This window comes from Rousettus aegyptiacus, unplaced genomic scaffold (assembly GCF_014176215.1).
Source record: "Rousettus aegyptiacus isolate mRouAeg1 unplaced genomic scaffold, mRouAeg1.p scaffold_m13_p_15, whole genome shotgun sequence".
In the NCBI taxonomy this organism is placed as follows: Eukaryota; Metazoa; Chordata; class Mammalia; order Chiroptera; family Pteropodidae; genus Rousettus; species Rousettus aegyptiacus.
The window spans coordinates 31,835,879-31,848,910 of NW_023416290.1; the positions used below are offsets into that span (position 1 = coordinate 31,835,879).

A 13,032-nucleotide genomic window follows, 5' to 3' on the forward strand; every position below is an offset into this window, starting at 1 on the left:
GATCAACTGTACATGTCTTCACATTTTAACATCTCTGATATTAGGGTGAACCTTAGATTCTATGAAAGATGATACATGTCAATAAAGATAGAATCTGTTAATATTGAGTGAAAAACCAAGATGAAGGTCAATATGCATAGGAAGAACCCATGTATGCAGGACAAAATAAAAGGCCACCATGCTGTCCTTTGCTACATAACAGTTAATGCGTATGAGCATCCATTCCCCAGGTACGGGGCACTGTTCTAAGCACATTACCATTTTGATTATTTTAACCCCTTTGAGGCCCTTATAAGGTAAGTGCTATTTTTATCTCTATTTTCTATAAAGAGGTTAAAAAAGTTGCCCAAGTCACAAAAACAGATATTTATTTCATGTCAAAGTGAAAATGACTGATTGCATTTAATCTATGAAATTTTCTCTTGTTATTTGTATCTTAGGAACTAAAATACAACCATAAACCCAGAACAATCATTCTAAATTGTATTGTTATGAAATTAAAAAGTTTTACTTTCCTAGTTCACATATTGATCACCATATTTCTTACTTAGAAGTACAGAGACATATTCTTAACATATGCCATTGATTTCGTCAGTAGCAGAGTTTTCCTAAGCACTGGATTGATGGGATTATTCTTAGCTTTTGAAAGCCTCTTTTATTTTAGCTTCTGTAAATATATTCCTACATATGGTCATCTTTTTTGTTTTGGAGGACATTTACATAATTTCAACTTGTTTCTACTGATGTTTGTAATTTTTAAATATGTTCAAATTGGATTATTTTGAGTAAAGTCAAAACTTAAAATTTAAAAAATAATAAGAATTTTTATGAGCTCCAGACAAACTTCTGCAAAAATTGATGTATCTGAAAGCTGAGATACTTCAGAAACTAAATGCAAAAATATTTTTAAATGAGACATAAAGCTTATGGAAACATAGAAGACATGAATAAATTTTTATGTTTTAAAAATGTTTGCATAACACTTTTGCATATTAAAAATATTACAGTACTCTTGGGATTTATGATCCTGAGAAACTTGTTTCTTAACCACATCCTCATTTAGCTAATAGCTTTTCCTCTAATTCCATAGCTGCATACTGAAAATTCACACTTTAGCCAAAGCCCTCTTTGGTATCAGCGAACTTTCTGATCCCCTTATCCACCAGTCATGTATTATTAATTGAACCATAAAATTTATCTTTTTGTAGGTCATTTTTTATCTATTTTTAGTTAGATATTGGTAATTTTATATGTCTCAGCCTAATATTATTTCCCTTAAACCCTTTGTGGCCCTTTTCTAGATATAGAGCTGTCTTGTCTGACCAGAGGCTGTAAACACCTTATTTCTCTTTGGGCCTTGCTTTCTCCCTCACAGAGTAGGTCTGAATAAAAGTTTGTGGGGTGGATAAAGTTAGAGAAGGCATCATCTTTGCCTTCACTCGCTGTATCTTCCCTTTCAGTGGTCCACATGTGCAGCCTCCTGGAGCATAACTGTGCTCACTTCTGCATCAATACCCCGGGCTCATACATCTGCAGGTGCAAACAAGGATACATCCTCAACTCGGATCAGATGACTTGCAGAAGTAAGGTTCCTTCGCTGATGTATCTTAACTGTCCTCCTCTTCTCTCGCGTTCCCTCTTCCTTTATTTGGGCCCATTTAATTCATCTGTGGCCCCTCACCCAACCAAGTCAACGTCTCCCTAAGGACAGGAAAAAAGTTCTATAATTTATGTGTTTTATGTTGATCCTACCCCCACCCCCACTATGTCATCACAGCACCTAGGCCAGAGGGGGCACACAGCAGGCCATCAGGGAGAGTTTGGAAAATGGTTGGAGTCACCTTCTCAGAAATAGTCTCCTTGAATTCATGAGCTGGTGTTCTTTACTTCCAAGCTGTTCTTTGGGGAGAAACTCTGAAGAGCCTTTTGCCCCCTGTCTCCATCAACTGTGCCCTGAGATGCTGTTTCCATATTTTAGTCTCTTCTCTGAAGCATGGACTTAGGATGAGTTGGTAACATCAGCTGGGAATGACTATTCAACTTCTGTTTTAGAGCTATGCGGGATCTGATTGCTTTGGTGTCAGACACCTTATAGGTCTCCTAAAGAAAAAAGGGCCAACAAATATAAAGTGTTAATAGAACTCATTTTTGGCCAAGCCCCAAAACTAGACAACATAATGACGTCTGAGCAGTAACGAGGTAATCCACCTCTTAGAGTAGAGGATTTCCCAAAGGCTAAGTGTTTTGCCCATACTTTTTATTTTTCAAGTTGTAAATAGAGCCTGTGTGTTAGCCCATAGACAACCAAGGCTACCAAAGCAAGAAAGAAGCAAGGAGGATCGGCCCACATGGAGGCAGATAAAACTCAGCTAAAATGACGCATAGTTCATGCAACGCATAAGTGGTGTTATACCGCAGAGTGAGCAATTAAGCATTAATGGAAAGCAGTTTGCACAAATGGCTGTACTTAGTATCGCATTTATAGAGCCAAACCACATTTCCATTTTATCGTCTCACTTTTCAGTTTTGGGTTTGAGACTGGTTGGCTAGAGGCCTCCCTGCCACCCCCCAGGTTAGGGAACATCTAGTTGACTCCTCCAGTTCTGGCACCCATAGAACCCACGCCCTCACACTCTGTGAACCCCAGGAACTCCTGTTCTGGGCCCCTCTCGGGCCCTAGGATCCCAGGTTGGTGAGTGCAGCTGGAATCATCCTGATCTGCTTGAACCTCTGACCTTTCTTAGGTTTCCACAATAAAAATCGTACCAAATACTCCTGGATGTAGTGGAATTTACTGCAGACCTGGGGGAACCCAGGAAAGGTCAGTCACACACTGCTCAGCAAATGACCTACACATCTTTTTAGATGCCCTCTAGCCTCTTCAAGTGCCCCCCTCCCCCCAAGCCTCATCAGGAGCTTTTCCTCCCCAAGGGGCTTCTCCACAGAGCACTCAGGTTCACCGCTTTGCTAAGGCCCTTTCTGCCCATCCCTTCTTAGGAGCATAGGAAATTCCCCTCCTTGCCTCATGCCCCAGTGATCTGCTGGGATCTGGGCATTTGCTAGTGTCCGTTTTCAGTAGGCTGGCTTAGTCAAGCCAGAGGGATTTTGAGACCAGACAATAAAAAATAAAAAGTTCTCCCCTAATGTCATGAGCAAGGCCTTCCTCACACATCAGGGGTTTCTTACCTCAAGCCCTGAGTCCCCCAGGCTCTCCCACAGCACCGGTCTGGCCTGGGCTCCTGATTAGGGCTGCGGGTACAGAGAACATAAAGTAGACACTGTCTGGGCTTCAGACAGACCAGACAGAGGCACAGGAGGCTTGGAGGACAAGGAATGTGAGCCAGGGTGGCCGTTCTCAAGCCTCAGAAACTCAAAGTCACCCAGCAGCTGACCCCTGGGCCTCATACCAGAGATTCAGAGTCGATAGGTCTAGAATGGGGCCCAGAAGTCTGCATTTTCAATAAACTTCTGACATAGGTTGCTGCCACAATTCGAGGTTCACTGGCATCAGGCAGTAAAGGGACTGAAGGAAAGGAGGGTTCTAATTAAGGGAGAAGGGACGGAGCTGGGGCCAGGGCTCTGCCGTTCCATCTGACCCAGCCCGCCAGTCACTCTGAGGCAGTTCAACTGCCTTTACTGTCAGCACCAGCCTTAGCTCTATATGCACAGTCATAAAGAACAGTTCCCTCTCAAAGAAAGATAACTTTTTTGCTTGCCTGCCTGAGATTGGTACTGCCGTGGCCTTGTAGAGAGAATAGGGCCTCTATGGTCTGCAAACCTAGCTTTGAATCTTAACATTATCACTCATGGTCTGTGGCTGCCTCGCCCTGAGCTATTATTAAACAACTTGACTCAACTCTCTCCCCCATAAAATGGGAAGGGTGGTGATAAATTAAGACCTATGTCATTGATAAATCCATGTTAGCCATGGTTTTGGTCTGGTGGACATTTAAAAATGTGCCAAGGGAAGCCTGGGCCATATCCTGGCCTCTGTTTATTAGTCGTGTGCAGGGACCTGTCTCTGTCAATACCTAGAGAGACTCAGTGGGCCTGGTGAGGAATGAGACAGAGAGCTATTTACATTTTTGAGCACGTGAGATATGCCGGCAGCATGCAAATTCCTGGAAATAAAATAGTGAATAAAGCAGCAAGGCTCCTGCTCTCTTGGAGCTCACATTCTTGCATAGGAATAAATCAAATAAATGATCAAGGCATTTGCCACCTAAAGTGATTGCAGCACGTGCCCAGCTCAGAGTGCAGCACACAAGGTCCGGCCTAACTATAGCCACTTATTAAGTGTTTGCCATGGGCAGGAGCTCTCCTGAGTGCTTTATATCTGCTATCTCATTTAATTCTCACAACAACTCTTAAAGTAGGTTTTATTACTGTCATTTTACAGATAAGGAAAATAATGTACCAAAAAATAAAGGGGGGAGGGGGTTAGACAGTTTACTGAAGGTCATATGGCTAGTAATGTGACAAAACCAAAATCCAAATGCTGTTATGTGTGACTCCATGTTCCCAGCTCTTAACCATCATGTGATGCTGTCCCATGATCTATGACAGCCCCCAGATGGCAGCATGGCAACTCTGCAACCAGAGAAACTCCTGCAAACCCAGGAGCACAGGCAGGTTCAAAGGCTCTCTGATTCCAGGGGAGACTCAGAACTAATTCATCAGGACTAACATTCAAATGATTGTCATTTCCCCAAGTCCACTACCAACTGCTGCGATATGTCACTATACAGAATGAGTGTCACTATACACAACACACACCATTTTTTGTTTGTGTGGAGAAAGGAAGCGGGCACAGCTAATTCATAGGTTCTTCAGTAGAAAAAGACCTTAGCTGTCAGAATTTTAGCTCCATTTCCCACATAACCCAGGAATCGAATTCCCTCCTATTGTCCCAGATGGGCAGTGGTGCATATCCACCACCATCACCCATCTGAGACATCAAGTCATTGTAAAGCACCTCCGGACAACCTGGATCAATGATTGAGCTGAAATCCCATTCTCTATAATTCCCATCTTTGATCCTATCTCTGCCATTTGAAGCCATATACCAAAACGTATATTTCCTTTTCCAAATAAAAAGAGAAAGCCCTTTGGTCATTGAAAAGTGTTGTCTACACCACCACCACTACCCATTAATTTTCTGTTCTTTGGGGGAAGTATACACTCATCTTTAGGTGACCTGATGTTGAGTCTCTTCACTGTCCAGATAACCTTCTGCACACCAATTGGTCAGGGTCTGAAATGTGCTCTTCCATTTAAAGACTAGGTCAAGCACATTAGAAAACCTTCAAAGTTCTGTCCATATGAGCAATTTGGAATATGCTATAGGACAATACTGTGGATTCTTCTGTCCTCCAAAAAGTCTTCTCCACTCAATACCATTATATGAGATATATGCAAAAGTGTTAGCGTAGTGCATACCTTGTAGTACTCAGTAGAAATTTATGTCCTTCCTTTTCTTCATTAAAAAAAAAAAAACACCTGATGAAGTATGCCTGTCTTCACACTTCTGTTTACCCTATCATTCTCCTCCCCTTGAATTCCCACTAACCAGAAAGACTTTTAACTTGCTTCCTTTTCCTTCTCTATTTTTTTAAATAAAGAATTTCCTTTTCATTCCCTCCCTCTGAAATATTTAATCTGTCTAGAAGAATTATGAAAATACAACATTTAGAAAACCTCGCTTCACAAAAAAATGTAAACTTTCTTGTCCAGCTTTCTCATTTTTTTTTTCTGTCTCAAGAACCACATCAAATACATTTTACAGATTTTGTTATTCGGATATGTTCCTGACATTATTTTTCCCAAGTTACATAAGTGATTTAATAGCTTACATGTTTGAGACCCAAGAGTTGAATCAAGGAGCATGATCCAGAAAAATTCACATTATTAAACAGAGAAAACTATAACCAACATTCCTCATGACTTTAGATGCAAAAATTCTTAAAAACTTAGCAAAATAGAATCCATATATATAATATAATCAAGATCAAATGAAGTTTATCCCAAGAATGCAAGGTTGGTTTAACATTTAAGAAATCAATTAACATAATTCACCATATTAACAGATTAAAAAATGAAAAACCATGTGATCATTTCAATATACGCAGAAAAAACAATGTACAATACCCAACATTCGCTCATGATAAAAACTCTCAGCAAACTATGAATAAAAGGGAAACTGCTCAACCAAATAAAAGGCATCTAATAAAAAACCGGCAGTTAACATCATACTCAAGAGAGAAAGACTAAGTGCTTTCTTCCTAAGATAGGGAACGAGGCAGTATGTCCACTCTCATCACTTCCATTCAACATTGTACTGGAGGCTCCAACTGATATTATAGTGAAATAAAAAGATTCCATTTATATTAAATTTTTGAAAATGGAAACTAATTTATATGTCAGAGCAGATTAGTGGTTACATGGGGTCCGGGGGAGGGGAGGGACAGGAAGAGGGATTACAAAGGAGCGCAAGGAAATTTTAGGGGTTTGGGGTGATAGATATGTTCATTACCTTGATTATGGTGATATGCTGATATGTCAAATTTATCAAATTGTATACTTTAGGTGTGTGCAGTTTATTGTATGTCATTTATAACTCAATAAAGCTAATGTTTATGCTAATATATATAATATGTATTCAGAACAAGGTTTTTTGGGAAGGTAAGTGGTATTGAGACAAAGGCTACAAAGGATCAAAGAAAGAGTGATTGAACAATCAGGGAAGGCTTTGTGGAGGGAGGAGTTTTCCTAGCAAGTCAGAGAAGAGAATCGCGGAGTTTGTTGTCTTTTGGGGATGCTAACTACACCAGACTGCCTGCCTGGAATAGCTTGGGGCATTAGTAGGGGATGAGGGAAGGAATGTCAGCTGAAACAAACTTTGGAGTGATCTGATTCTCACACTAAGTTCCAACAGCAGTCTTTGATGAGAAGGAGGGAGGAACACAGGGTGTCAAAGGTAAAACCACATTTTAGTAAACTGAGTCGGGCAGTCATATACATGTGGGATCAGAATTAGGTAGAGAGTGGGGCCAGAAATACCATTCATCCAATTATTTATTTATGCATTCAATACTTATTGATTCCCTTGTGTCTGAGGAAAGTGAGTGTTTCTCTTACATGTTTGAGACCCAAGACTCAGACCTTGGCTTAATCTTGTGCTCTGCACATAAGGAACAGAATAGAAAAGTGGGATCAGTTTACAGTTCTAATTGGTTCGGTCAGTTCAATGCATGTGTTTCTTGTACCCACATAATTAATCAGGAGACAACAGCAACAATATCTGCCCCAGGGAGGAGTTTATGACATAAGATGGGGTTGGGGGGTGGGGAATGCTGGTGGTATTTAGACTGATAACGTTAGAGAAGATACCAGGTTTTGAGGGAAAACTAGTGAGTGTCAGAAAGAGCCCACACAAGTGGTTGGGTGCAGCTGGAAATGGAAGATAGAGTTCAAGGAAAATGCCTGGCCGGGATGTGCTTGATGATGGTTATTGACCCTGCACATGGATGAAATCTTGGAGAGAGGAAAGGATTCTGGAAAGGGAAGGTCAAGGTCTGAGCTTTGGGGCAGCCCACAGTCAGAGGGTGGAGTAAGGAGGCTGTGCATATGGTGTCAGAGTAAAGGGCTAAGACTGCCCTGAGCAGAAGCAGATTCCTGCTGAGCCGAGTAGTTTCAGTCATGAGGCTTCTCGTAACCCTGGCTGCTGGGCCCGGGAACTTGGAGATTGTTACATGCAGTGTGCAGTGTGCTCACACCCTGGCTGTCCAGGGCACAGGGTTAAGAAAAAAAAAAAGGAAAAGGAATCTCGATGAGTAGAACCCCATGGGAGAACTCAGCTGACTAAATGTGAGTGGAGAATTGTCAGTTGTGAAAGAATTATTATACAGCAGGGGAAAATGAGTTTGAACCTTGTACAGCTTCTTCTCTGCTTTCCTATTTTCATGAGCACCTACCTGGACAAGTAGTTCTCAAACTGGGGTCCCTCAGACAGCAACTTTAGTGTCACAGAGGGTGGGCGATGGGGGTGGAAACCTTTGTAGAAGTAAAAATTCCCAGGCCCTACCCTAGACCTGCTGACCCAAGGACTCGGGGTGGGGTTTAGGAATGTGCGTTTTAACAAGCCCTCCAAAAACTTCTGATGTAAGCTCAAGTTTGAAAACTACTGACCTAGACACTGTAAACTGGATCTCTTCTTGGGAGATCGCACTCTCCCGAGTGAGGGACGAGTTCATGTGAAGGACAAGATGGCATGACAGCCCTTCAGAAATTGTGAAGCGTTTGGCAAGAGTAGGGTATTATTCATTCATGTTTATTATTTTGATCAAGCTAATTTTGTCAAATTTACTTATGTTTTAAAGCTTTATTTTGAGGTCTCCCTTCTTTTCCCTTCTCTAAAGAAAACTAAAATGTTAGTGCTCAGGAGAATTGATTGAAGAAGAAGTAAAGCTTGTGGGGAAGGAAGGGCGCAGGCACAGCTGGAGTTTGCCTGAAAGGACAGGTTTATTTTTCCTGCTGACTGTGGGTTTGTTTGTTTCTTCCAGTGTTCCAGCGTGGAAGCTCAAGGCCGATGACTCACATTTACTGCTGAAAGTCTTTAAATCCAACTGCAGCTGTCAAAAATAAGATTAGTGCTTTCAGACATGATGAAAGAAGGGGAATGGCCCCAAAAATGTGGGCTTGGGTTTTGCCTGGTCTGTAGAGTCCTAATCTTGAGGGAGCTTTTGGGTTAGAGCAGGTAGAAATCCCATTGTTTCCCACGTGAGTGAAATAGCAGCCCTAATAATATACTTCTCTCTTGCTGTGATAGATAATTTTTGATTTTTATGTCTCAGGCTAAATAACAGCAGGAGCTATAAAAAAGCCAAGCGTGTCTTTAAAGGTGTTCGTTTTGCTATGACTCCAAAGGAGAGATTAAACTGTCACCGGTGTCAACAGCATGCAATGTGGCTTGTCTAAAATTCTGAAAAGTCAGTAAAAACCCTTTGATTTCACCCAGGATGATGTTAGCCACAGCAGCCACATCTCTGTCCTGTGCTCCTCGTCTGATGTAACCAGATAAAAGTTTTCCAAGTTCTCTGGGCCAAGGGTTTTAAGATCACAAATGAAGGAAGGTACTTTAGAGTATATGGGAGAACCTTGGGGGAAACAAAGGGTGGATTTGAGCACAATTTTGGGGCTCTTAGATATCAAATTCTCATTGATTTATTTCACCTGAGAAGACTGAGCAGACACAATTAACATCCTCCTAAAATTCTCTATGAACTAAGAAAAACAAGCAAATTTTGCTATGTGCTCAGGCTTGCCCTCTGGCAAGGTATTGCTGCAGTTCTGTGAGAGCTTTTGTTATAAAATTACCTACTTTGCTGTATCAGATCAATTCATCATAGAACTCACAAACCAAACTGAGTCAAAGATACGTGACATTATTTAAAGAATTTTGAACCTAAGGTCCATGTGTGGGGTTTTCATAGGCACCCAATAAACTGACAACTAGAATTATGATGTAGGCAAAATTTGTTTGGGGTCCACCTCTCCTCCATGCTTAACCAGGCCCACACCACCAAGATCTTTCTTCACCCCAGTCTAAGAAGAAAGGAGGCTCGTGTTTGTTGAGTACCTACCATCTGTCAGGTGCTTTACTCATCTATATTATCTCATTTAGCCCTGCAATGAGATGTTAATTATTTAACTTCTATGAAAATCGAGTCTCATAGAATTCACTTCTGTGAAGTCACACAAGTCACCCAGCTGCAGCCAGGTCCGGCTCCAGAGCCAGTGTTCTTTCAGTCTACCTGATCGCCTCACTCCCACCCTGTCTAAACAGACATAGCTGCCCTTTATCTCGTCCTCCAAGGTCCAAGTCTCTCGATCCCTATTTTCTCATACTACCTCCCTCAGGCCCTTGGATGAAATAACCTTTTCAGTGAGACTGCCATCAGACCACACTATTTAACAGAAGCTCCCTTCCTTCCACACTTCCAACTCTCTTCCCCTGCTTAATTTTGTTCCATAGCACATATAACATCTAATATAACATATGGCTTTACCTGTTTATTTTGTTTATGCCTGGCCCCTGTCAGTGGTGTGCTGGTAAATGTTTAACAATCAGATCCCCAGGGGGAAAAAGCTTTGATCTGTAACGTACACCAATTCCTGTGGTGTAAATACTGCCACCGTGGCCAATTTCAAGCTACCCACTTGGCCTTGCTGAATGTGGAGTCAGGAAGAGGTGTGCACAGTCTGTTGTGAGTCGGTAGGAGCTGGCTCCCCACTCAGATATCACCTCCATGGTGACAGGGATCGACTGATTTTTTTAACCTATTTTTTTCACTGTCGTTTTTCCAGCACTTCGAACAATTTAACAAATAAATTAATTCAGACAGTCATTCAAATATATTTTTAAAAATTGACCACATGCCAGATACCATGCTAGATATTTGAGCTAATAGGCTAAACAAACAAAGCATTTGCCCTCATGTGACCGAGGAAAAAGACATTAAATAATTAATTGCAAATTAAATGTTAAATTATTATTGCGGTAAGGAAAATTACGAGGAATGGTCAGATAGAAGCCCCCGAATTCTCCAGGCTTGTGGCTCTCAAGTTAAATCAACAAACGTCCCCCAAGCAGCCCCCATGTGAAATGCATAGTATCACCCAGGCACCCTGAGGGACGTCGGGACTTACCTTGTTCCTCTCAGAGTTTACAGCCTAGGTAAGGTCAGTGAGGGAGGAACACCTGACAACCCTGTGCTTGTGTAATGCGGGCATGGGTTCCTCTGTCCGTTCATAAGTACTTATGGAGCACCTGCGACGTGCCAGGCACTGTGCTAGGTTTCAGGGATGCCGCAGACAGCAAGGCAATGGTTGGTTCCTTAGCTGTCGTGATGATTCTTCTGGTGTCTGCAGCTGGGGCTGGTTCCCAGATGTCATTGTGCTCCACACCTTTTTCTGGTGTGGGACTACCTCTCACTGGGGATGTGAGGAGGGAGGAGTTTTGTTCCCATCTCATTCATCTTCCCATGACCCCATTTCTGATGTAAGAGAGTATTTTTAAGACTCTAGGAACACCCCATTGGGAGGTAGGGTGTATGGCCTCTGCCACCGTCCTTCAGCCGGTGAACACTTATGGAGCACCAACAATATGTGCTAGGACACAGTGCTAGGTTCTGGGAATCCAGACTGAAGCGGGCCAGCTCATGTGCCACTGTGGAGCATACAGATATGTGATCAGGTCTTTCCAATACCGTGGGACTAATGCGTAAGTGTGACAGTAGAGCCATGTGTGTGGTGCTAGGGAGTCAGAGGAAGGAGCCTCTACGCTCAGCCAATCTGGAGAAGGCTTCCTGGAGGAGGTGACATTTGACTGAAGTTGTGAGCCATGAGTGGGGGTCACCAGGTAAAGAAGGCTTGGAAGGGTAATGGGAACTCTGAATCCAGTGCTTCTCCCATCCCCCACAGTTTTATCATCCTTCAGTGAAATCCTCTGAGGCTGTGAGAAAAAGAAGTGCTGTTTTCAAAAGCATACAGAATCATCCAAACACATCTGTATTTGTTTCAAATGGAAGTGACCGCTGCCAAAAAACAGCAGTTGTTTTGTCAGAACCTAGTCTGTATTTATTCCTTTGTCTTTGTTTGATTTAATTTATCCCTCAATGGTTTCTCCTGGGACAGTATGGACCACTAGTAGCCATAAATCCCCTACGTTCTAAAAGCAGTATGAAAGGACAACATGCATGAGGCCAGCTGGCAAGCCTGCTGTTTGTGGGACTGTTCTTCTGGAATGTGGCCATAATCCTGTTCCTACCACACTTTGCACCCTCACGTAGTGTCTAAGAAGGGACCGAGGATAGAAATAAACGTGAGATTTGTTTAAAAGGGGAAACCAAGTCTGGAGGGCTCAGTTAGTAAATGGGGAGAGGGATGGCAAGGCTGACTGGGGGTCTGGGCGCCTTCCCCATGGAGGATTGTGAAGACCTTTTATCCAGTAGGTTCCATGACTCTCAACCTGGCTGCACACTGAAGTTATCTGGGAGCTGCCAGCCTCCCCGCCCGGGCCAGTCTGATTTAAGGGGCATGGTGGAGGCTGGACATCAGGGTTTCAAAAGGTCCCCAGATGGTTCTAATGGGCAGCCGAGACTGGGCACTGCTGCCTCTGGAGATGGGACTTTGCAGTTGTTCCCAGGCTGTCTTGTGGGTATCCAGCCCTGTCCTGGATGAAATAAGCATTCATTGTCTCTCTCTACCTAACCTGTGGGAGGAAGTCTTTTGGAGAAAAGATCTTTGCTTCAAGGTCCTGGTTCATTGCTTTTGAAATGCTAATTTCAAAGGGGTTCTTTTGTAAGGCCTTGATTTTTTTTTCATTGTTATGAAAGTTTCTTTTATAAATTCTTGTGAGAAAATTTGTAATCAGATAGTTATAAATAAGAGAATAAAAGTCACCTAATTCTCATCACTCCTTCCTAACCACCGTTAGGCAAGGTTCCTGCTGGAAACGGAGAGGTGGCAAACTGGCGGCAGCTGGAGCAGAGTAAGGAGTCCCCAGCTCCTGTCCCCTGCCTCCAGAGGTGCGCTTGGGATTTGGGGGGTAGGTTGTTGCAGTGTGCTGAGCTATCATTTTCCAGCCATCGAGCTTCCGTGCAGACAGGGATGCTGCCCTCCCAATTAGGAAGCTTCGTATCTAGCAAGAGAGACACGTTGAAGACATCACTACAGAAAGGCCTGTGCAGTCCGAGTTGTGGCACAGGCCAAGAAGGAAAAGAGCAGAGGCGTTGACAGTGGCTGGGTGGGGCCGAAGGCCCTGAATAACAGGCGATGGTCCTCATTTCAAGAGGTTAATTTTCTCATTAATGTGCAGGCTGCTTCGGCCTGCGATTTAGAAAACTACAGCTATTCCCAAACAAAGCAGCGATCTTCTTTTAACTGTGCTAGAAGTCCTTTGTTTTCCAGAGCTGAAAGAAACTGTGATACTTTGAGGTTTATCCTTCTAAAGCATGACTCAGGTGAAATCAC

The 13,032-nt window shown here is 42.7% G+C and overlaps 1 protein-coding gene across 4 annotated transcripts in view; it reads left to right on the plus strand.

The window, feature by feature from the left end:
* Positions 1 to 13,032, plus strand: part of MATN2 (matrilin 2) — a 131,393-nt gene that overhangs the window by 51,240 nt on the left and 67,121 nt on the right. For all 4 annotated transcript variants that reach the window (XM_016157847.2, XM_016157843.2, XM_016157844.2 and 1 more), the window contains one exon: positions 1,461 to 1,583. In XM_016157847.2, the coding sequence (XP_016013333.2) occupies positions 1,461 to 1,583 (123 nt within the window). The remainder of the gene's footprint in view (positions 1 to 1,460; positions 1,584 to 13,032) is intronic.